The 10,000-nt window shown below is 33.1% G+C and overlaps 1 protein-coding gene across 4 annotated transcripts in view; it reads right to left on the minus strand.

The window, feature by feature from the left end:
• LOC137640022 (myophilin-like) overlaps positions 1 to 10,000 on the minus strand; it is a 141,996-nt gene that overhangs the window by 20,023 nt on the left and 111,973 nt on the right. For all 4 annotated transcript variants that reach the window (XM_068372386.1, XM_068372383.1, XM_068372385.1 and 1 more), the window contains exons 5-7: positions 7,863 to 7,895; positions 4,895 to 5,081; positions 4,493 to 4,615 (exon numbers count right to left, since the gene is read on the minus strand). In XM_068372386.1, the coding sequence (XP_068228487.1) occupies positions 4,493 to 4,615; positions 4,895 to 5,081; positions 7,863 to 7,895 (343 nt within the window). The remainder of the gene's footprint in view (positions 1 to 4,492; positions 4,616 to 4,894; positions 5,082 to 7,862; positions 7,896 to 10,000) is intronic.

The raw sequence follows: 10,000 nt of genomic DNA on the forward strand, positions 1-10,000 counted from the left end.
AGACTATTCACCGTACTCTCAGATGAAAAGGATCTTTTGTGATCCTCTTGATTGTCTATCATGGGTTCCATCGGACAGTCTACTAATAAACTGTATCAAGAAAATCAAAAGTTTATTTTGATTGGCGTGATTCATTATATGTGTCAGTGACTGGAATCAGTTTGAATAATATTGTTGAATTTTAATGTGTTTTTTTATATGAAAAGAAACTTTCCATTTCAGCAATTAAAGGTTATAGATCCATGCTTAATTCTGTATTCAAGAATCTAAGATTTAATTTATACTTTTCAGATATTACTGAGGATGTGTTTTGGCCTTTTTATCTTGGAAGATCTCCAATATTCAGGTTGGTTGGGGGAATTTTCATGAAGTTACAGTGTTTAAAATGTTCATTTTTTAAAACTCCATTAAAGTATTCGAAAGGTTTGTTTTGAACCTTTGGAAAATATTCAAAAGGCTCATGTTTTGAACCTTTGGAAAAGCTTTATGTTAAAGATCTCACAGCTGAGACATATTTTCTGCTGGCATAGTCATCAGCTAAACACATGGGCGAACAACAAGCTCTGTTTTATAATGTAGGCTTAGAGAACATAACAATCTTTTGCCTAAGGTCAGAGCTAAGAAAGATTTTAAGAATTAAATTTTGCTAAAACTCTTTTAAATTCCTTCTTTAGAAAATGAAGTTAGTATTACGTCACAAAACAACAAACATATGAGGTAATGTTACTCATTTTCTTTTGCGGGATTAGAATTCCATTAGAATTCAAATTGTCCTCTGTCCATAAATGCAATATCTGTTCTTGTTAAAAGTTTGGTCTTGGACACCCAAAAAGCATTGGATCCAAATTGGATGAAAGATTTGGTGCTATAGTGGCTATAGGTGATGTGGCCTAATAACAATTAATTTCGGTTTAACTGATTTCCTATTCAAATTCTGTTTAAGTTAAATGGTGTTGGAGTTATATGAATAAATGATTAACTATTAAGGTAATATTTAGAGAAAACAATCTGGAGATTCGAATTTCAAACTCTAATTTCAGATGATTTGTTACCAATAATTAGACTGCAGGGTATTAAACAAATATATTATCTTAAAACTAAAAAAGACCTACAGTATCTCTTTAATTCATGGCAACTCGCCACAATTAAAGTGTGGAGTAAGTAATATAAACATCAGGGGAGGCTAATAGAAATAAAAGTAATTTTAATAACAAAATTTGTTATTTCTGTACTCACTTGAAGTTCATGTACATGCCCACTCTCCCTACTGACTGGTGCCATCACAAGTATTGGGAATATTTGAAATTTTGAGACGGAAAGACAGGACATCACAGTATCCCCAAGCTATTGCTATTGGCATTAGCTGCTAGATTATCTCATTACTTTATTATAGGCCTAGGTCTATTGGAAGGAAAAATAATAGGATTTTTTTAATTTTTTGGGGTAGCTTAAATGCCGATATTAACCGAGCTTCAAGAAAAAAGCAATAACGAACACCTGGTGAGTTTAGAAATAACAAATTATGTCAATAAAATTTAATTTCTTATGGGTTACTTGTTTTGGCCCCTCATTCCAGAAAGTGTTAGCCGAACTACATCTTTTTTTCTATCGTTCTATGCTAGTGCATCATTGTCTTTTAGAATTCTATGAAGAAGGCGGAGTGATGACAATCACTTTGTGTTTATGACATTTTCTTATGATGTCCTCATCAACTCATTTGTTGCATTTGCAGATGATTATCATCAAGATGAATTTTCAGAATTTTTCACATAATTTCAACTGCCAATATTATTCATTGAGCTCTACATTTTATACGAATCGTTTGGGATTATTTATAATTGCCTTCAAGAGTTTTTGTACATGTGCAGTATGTTTGAAAAAATTTTCAGCTCATGATGTAGCTGCTTTTGGTATCGGATTAGTTATAAATGTTATGTTTTTACTTCCTAAGGCTAAGGTGGATATCGGATGCCTGAATTACTGTGATGACAATATTATTAATGGTCTTTCAAGATCGGCTTTATTGGAAATGCTGGCAATGAATCAGATAAGGGAATTTCAGTCGTTTTCAATACAGTTTTGGTTTAATTGTTTACTTCCTCATATTCTGTGAGTAAATAACAAACATTCTTTATATTGTCAAAAGAATATTTCCCATTTTCTGAACATTTATATTAATTCTCAAGGGACTCACATTCAACCCCCCCCCCCCCCCCCCCATGCGTTTCTTTTATTAACCTAAATTATGGGTTATTACAATATAGTCTGACCCAGGAACATAATGATAATGTTTTTTTTTTTTTTTTTTAGTCAGTTTGCAATAAATCTTACATATAAAATACTGTATACCAATTAATTATGAAATAATAAACAATTATCTTGTTTATTAACACTGTCTATGTTGAAATGAAATCTTGGTCAAGGGACTTCACTTTGCCCAAATTCAGATTAGCTATGAAAACAGATGCATTTCTTGTGTTCTTACTGAATAATTTGTTTGTGTCAATGTCAAGGAAAGGGTTTTTAGTTCAGCAAACTACACCCTATTCCTTTAACACCACGTTTCAGACTCTTACAGCCACAGTCACTCTTCAAAAAGATTCAGGCCTTCTGACACCTAATACTAAGCTTGGCTTTGGTTCAGGCCATGCTGGTAGATCCTGCTTAGTTCATCCAGTGGATTACTTTGCCCTTATCTTTTAACACCATGTTCAAGGCTTAAGCCACGGGGCAGTCACTAAACCTACGCTATGGCCACTCTCTGAACCTACCCAGGCCTTCGGACACACACATCCTGACAAGGCCAGGACTCTGATACTAACTTTGAGGAAACTTTTGTTTATTCATAAGATGTGGACATGCTGTCTATTCAGTTATTGTATGTCAAATGTGTCCAGATTTTCGTAGTTGGAGAAGTGATCTGTTTCACACAAAATTATGTAGCATTGTGTAATCATTGGTCATTTCAGCATGTCTCTTCTGAACGTGAGAAAGAAACTTTATACTGTGTTAAAGATTGAGACAAATTATGACTGACATAAACTAGAGTTGAATTTTATCAATTACATTAAACACCACTTTTAATCCATTATGATTAGACTTTCATTCTAATTAAAAGCTCTGCAGAGTATCAAGTAAAGCTGAAAAGAGATAATGCTAACAAGTAATTTCTTCTCTACCAGAGGATATATGGTAACCCATCATCAATCTAAAAGGCACGAGGAACTAATTACGTATTAAGGAAACAATCAGATTTGCTGATACAAGTTTTACAAATCCAAACAATTTGTATTGAGGGAATTCTCAGTGAAGGAGAGAATACTCCTACACTTCATTTCCATTAATGAAGAATACGAATATCACCTTTTCAGAAGCTAGGTAGAGAGGAACTACAGGTGGTGACATGAAGAATACCAAATCTCTAAAGGTTTTTCTTATAGATGCACCACCGATGGCTTAAAGGTTGGTACTTACGAAAGCAAAGCTCACTAATAATGCTACAAATAGAAATTTGCAAAACGAGTTCGTAAATAAAAATAATGTCCTTTACAAAACGGATAAAGGCAGAGTGTAATTCTCAAAAAGTTCTGACCAACAGATGTAGTGGTCAATAATTTCTTCTTAACATGAGCCATAACTTGACATGCAATCCCCAATCTTTATACATTTTCAAGCAATGCATTAGTGGTTACTTCAAGTTTGACAATCCGTATTAGTGACTCATGCAATTGTCAGGATTCGAAATAGGAGTCTTTGGCATTATGGTTTCCTAAAAGATCGATGAGAAGCTGACACCATGCTTTATCATTATCAATGCTAATCATAATGACTGGCCAGAAACAAATCAATATCACTATTGCAGATGTACTAAAGAATCTCTCTACATATATACAGGACGGCGTGCTGATGTATGCCTGAAATTTCTATGGTATTTCAAATACTATAATAAAGCCACAAATCAATTATTTCTTGATCAATAGCCAAGAAAGATGCAAAACAACTAAATAATTCCCTTATGTAGCCAACTACATGAGCAGCACTGAATAAATAGGTATACATTTTTTATAAGTTACCTCACAAAGATGCCTACATATAAGCAAAGGTTGTGTGAAGATTATATTCATTGTTAGCCTACATATGGTAAAACTAGATTTCATATGTGAAGTGATATTTTATCTTGTTTAAATATCATATGGAAATATATGAAATTCAACAAAGTTACAGCTAAATACTCTATATATTCTTAGACTAAAAGCTAGATATTTATCACATATACTCTATAAACTTGTTAATCTAATAAGCCTTTCAAACTGGAAAAGGTAAGGTAACTTTGAATGTATTTCTTACAATTCAAGTAATTATTCAAATTTCAAAAGTTCTAGAAAAAATAATTTAGCAAATCTATTGATTACGGTAAATACTGTATTGAAAAATGTGGTACTGAGCATCAAACTGTTTAAGGAATAATACTAGAGAACAGAAACCTAATTACCATCAGGAATGATTTGCCTGGGTGCTCCATAGGGTGTCATCCCTGCCTGCGAAGCTCCCTTGTTGCTTCCAGACTGAAGGCCGATGATCTTGTGACTGTCGGTACTTACAATTTTTTGGGCCTCTGAAATGATGAAACACGTATTAAATCATGATTGAAAATGTAAGGAAATATTAGTCTATGTAAAGACTTTAATGAGTGTGCATATTATATTAAAATCTTATAAAGGCCACTAGACTTTTCTGCCTGTCGCTCGACATAGAATAGTTTGGAAAATATTTAAAAGCTAAAGAATCATTTACCTAATCAAGTATAAATAGCAAATTTGACCATTTTGTTCATAGTATCCTAGCAAAAATATTCTCTTATAATGGAAACGGTGTCATGCTCTTATCTTAGTACCTCCAGGAATGATCTGTCTGCCAGTGCCATAAGCAGTCATGCCAGATTGTGAGGCTCCTTTGTTGCTGCCATATTGCAAACCAATAATCTTCTGCGACTCCTTCAGTTTGTCCTTGGAAAAGTTCCTCCTATTCTCCATCGCTACTTTAACACCTATGACAGGACCATCAAAACTTCTTTTCTGAGCCTGAAGATTAAAAAATTGATTAATGCTTTCTGACAATTTATATCCTGGAAAAGCTGGGTACTTCAATAATTTTCACTTTTAATCAACAATATCTGAATTTTTTTCTATTAATCCTGAACAAACAACTATGTCCAAGATCTTATAGGAATTTTAAGGATTTATTTATTAGTTTATCTTAAAGAGAACTTAAGTATTTAAAGTTATTTAACACAAATAATCATGGCTACGAATGAATTTGGTAAAAAAAAAAAATCATCATCATCATCATCATCATCATCTCTTCCTACGCCTATTGACGCAAAGGTAAAAAAAAAAAATTATAGATATGAATTCCTGAAAAGATTAAAAAAAATCTTGGGAGAAAATCGATCGACTTTAACATGCCATTCGAAGTAATTCTTGTATATGTATAGCCGATTACTAAGGTTTTAATGTAATGGACGTCCCGTGATCATATTTGTTGTAGTTACTTCTGGTAATGCCTTATGAAATAATGTAATTTAGAGCCCTAAGATGCTAGATATACCTGTACTTCAAATATATCTCTTATGTTTTTAAAGCCGTCAAATCTCACACAAGAAATTTCATACCTATTTTCAATTCAATTCATAAGAAACCACTTGATTTTCATCCGACAGCCAGTTAGCATGAATTTCTAGTTTATATCTGATGACCGTATCACCTCATAAAATAGGTGATGTTTAACTGGCATAAAAGCATTATAGAGATTAGCTTTCATCAAGTTAAACACTAACTATATTAATGGAGCACAAGGAAGACCCGTATTATCAAAATAATGGACAGGAGACATTTAAGGCAATCACTGACATTTCTTTTTACCCGAAGCATAATTTCTATAAAATAAAAACCATTCGGAATAATATGCAACTGACATGATCCTTATTTAAAGCAAAAGCAATGCAGTATATACATACATACACACATACATACACACACACACACACACATATATATATATATATATATATATATATATATATATATATATATATATATATATATACACACACACACACACACATATATATATATATATATATATATATATATATATATCCTCATCATCCGCCATTCCTAGTCCACTGCAAGACAACGACCTCAGACATGTCCTTCCACAAGCCCCAGTGTCTTTCTATGCCAGTCTATACCCGCATATTTTCTTAGCTCGTCAATCCATCATCTTCTCTTCTTTCCCATGCTTCATTTGCAATCTCTAAGAGCTCATTCCATTACTCTTCTTGTCCATCTATTATCTGTCCTTCTCACTATATGTCCTACCCATGTCCATTTCTTTTCCTTACCTGTTGTTAGAATATCCTCTACTTTAGTTTGCTCTCGTATCCATATTATTCATTTTGTGTCTCGCGGTGTTATTTCCCATCATCATTCTTTCCATTTCGCTTTGAGTTTTAACTAACTTGTTTTCTAAGGCTTTAGTAAAGCTCCACGTTTCTGATGCTTATGTTAATGCTCGTAGGACCACCTCATTAAATACATTTCTTTTCAGAGATGGTGGCATTTTACGTTTCATAATATCATTTTTTTAATCAAAAGCTCTCGCTCCTATGCTTATCCTTCTTTTAATTTCGGTCTCATGTCCTGGGGAAACACTTACTGTCTGTCCTAAGTACGAATATTCATTAAAAATCTCTAGGGATTCGTCCATAACCTTATTTGTTGTCTGCATTTTCATTGAACATTATCTTAAGTTTTACTAATTTCATTTTCAGTCTTTCGTTTCAAATTTTTCTACTAAAATCTTCTATAATACTATGCCATCTGTAATTCTTACACACACACACACACACACACACACACACACACACATATATATATATATATATATATATATATATATATATATATATATATATATATATATATATATATATATTATAAGCCAAAAATATGAGTCAACAAAGTAATATTAACGTTTTAGATCAATGATAAGGTCCTAATGAAAAATGAACACCGAGTAAAAAAAGATATTGCTCTTCATTTACGATAATATTGTCCTCTTATGCTGACTCCTTCATTACAATAAACGATAGTTTAGTTTGAAATTCGGCAATCGGATTGATAAAAGTAGCAATGTATTATGTATACCAGCTACTTTCCAACAACGGATGATTATTATCCTTGACGCCGAGTGACATAAAGCAACGAATAGCCACAAAGAAAAACTAAAGGAGGTAAACACTATCTTGAAAGATATCAAGGAGCGACTCTTACCAACACCGGATATGCCACCACCTGCTCATAACCTATTTTCATTCTTGTTCATTCTATCTATGTCTTGTTTTACTCTCTCTCTCTCTCTCTCTCTCTCTCTCTCTCTCTCTCTCTCTCTCTCTCTCTCTCTCTCTCTCTCTCAAATACTGTTATATTAAAAATCTAATAAAACTGCATACGTCAGTTCATAAACACAATAATTGAAATTTACATAAATCTTATAAATGTAATTAATAACATTAAATTAAAACTATATATAATCGCATGTAAGTTTACCTTCGGCCCTTTACTTCGGTTATAACGATCGCTATTGTCAAAATATTGAGAAAAAAAAAAAAAAAAAAAAACGGTCAGGAGGTTTCTAGAGTAAAATGAAAGGCTAAAAATTCTTAACTCCACCGTCACCTTTTACCAAATAAGCATAGTGTTCATAATACTTGAATCTAGGAAAGGTAAATAATGATGCATAAAGTTCTGATGTATAACTAAACATAAAAAAAAAATCTGCCTCATCAGCCTTGTTCTTACCAGTCCACCGAGGGCAAAGAGACAGTCGACAACCTGAAATGGAGAAAAAGACAAAGTTAATACCATGAAGATTAACCAACACTAGGTTGTATCATAATACTTAATTGGCGAAATGTTAAAAACAATATATTGAATAATTCATGAAAAAAAAAATGGCCACCAAAACTATTAATGTTAAACGGCTCTAACAAAAACGTTAAAACTCAGTTTAAAAGTAAAGTGTATTATAATATCAAAAAACCAAATGATGATGTATGAAGTAGTGAAATGAATATGCTGAATATTTTGCCAATACTATCTATATCAGCAGTTAAAACCTGCAGTTGTTTTCGACGAAAGTTTCAGCCCGGCACTATACTAACTTGTCTCTCATTGTACGACTGAAATCCTATATTTCTTTCATGTGATAAAACTTGCATTGGATCATTGCATCTTTTCCAAAAACTTTAAAAACTTCACATGAACAAGGCTACAGTTCCCCAAAATAGAAATACATTGTATAAGGATGTGACCGAACACTAATCCATCCCCATATTTGATACTTGACAAACAAAAACTAAACGAGATCCATAAAACATAAGTTTGAGCTGACATATGACAAAACAGAAGGTTAATTAATGATAGCTGTTCATTTGAAGACAAATGGAATGTGAGGGGAGGCTTTCAAAGCCAATCCAGCAAAGCTTTCACGGCAGTTCTACAACAATAGAAGGACCCTGTTGGGGGAGGGTCGCCGGGTAGGAGACGTGTCTAAGGTCGCCGTTTCGAATGTGGCACTTCGAAACGCATTTCCCCGTCTCCCCTTCTGCCCCCTCCCTAATCAGGAGAGCCAAAATCCGACCACCTCCTCAGTTCAACCCCTTTCTCCAACCACCCGCCGGATCAGCTGTTAAGATAACACCTGTTCTTCGTTCTAAGACAAGCGCTTCCCATTTTGACCCAATGATCAACATTATTGCAATCATTGCAATATGGCAGCTCAAGCTATCGATTACAGAAACATTGTCTTCGAAAGCATGAGACATCCTGTATGACAGAAAAGCGGGTGGAGGAGGAGGAGGGGGACAGGGAACTTTTCTCCGGGGGCAAGGTCGTTTGGGTCACACACATACACACATGGATATGGCGAGGTCAAAGGTTAACTCCGAGTGAAAGGCGCAACTGGCACTACATATTGACAATAATCTAACCATAACACCAAAATTAAAGGGCAGAGGAGATTCCCATCATGGTATTTCCATAACTCATTGAGAAGAACGCAGTTTTTCTCTATCACTGAATCCAACTAATAGTTTGATTTCACCCCAAACACGGGAACACGAGCTTCAATTAACTTCCTAACCACATTAGTCAACGAGAACGGAGATTAAATTGAAACTATCGTAACATGAAGGGCAAAGGAGGTCATTGCTGTGAGTCAATTGGAAAAGTATACAATTATTGTTCATTGCAGAATAGGAACAACAATCGGAACGTGTTTCATATTATACTAAAAACGTATAAAAGAGTCATATAAAACAATCAATTTACATACACTTATATATATATATATATACATTAAATTCTCAAAATATTTTATCTTTATTGTTCATTCCTTCTCATAAAGTTTATCTCTTTCCTTATTTCCTTTCCTCATTGGGCTATTTTTACTAGTTGGATTCCTTGCATTCGGCTTTTCCAACTAGGGTAATAGTTTACCTAATAATAATAATAATAATAATAATAATAATAATAATAATAAGGACATATATACACACACACACACATATATATATATATATATATATATATATATATATATATATGTATATATATATATGTATATGTATATATATATATGTATATGTATATAAATATATATATATATATATATATATATATATATATATATGTATATATATATATATATGTATATATATATACATATATATATATATATATATATACAAAGAGAGAGAGAGAGAGAGAGAGAGAGAGAGAGAGAGAGAGAGAGAGAGAGAGAGAGAGAGAGAGAGAGAGAGAGAGAGCAATTTGTCTTCCTTGGGGTGAAAGGGTTCTTTTTAACAAAACCACACCACACGTCTCAACAACATCCTTTAAGGATATCTCTTCTCATTCTATTAAATTGGATTCTTTTC

Source organism: Palaemon carinicauda, chromosome 4, assembly GCF_036898095.1.
Source record: "Palaemon carinicauda isolate YSFRI2023 chromosome 4, ASM3689809v2, whole genome shotgun sequence".
NCBI lineage: Eukaryota > Metazoa > Arthropoda > Malacostraca > Decapoda > Palaemonidae > Palaemon > Palaemon carinicauda.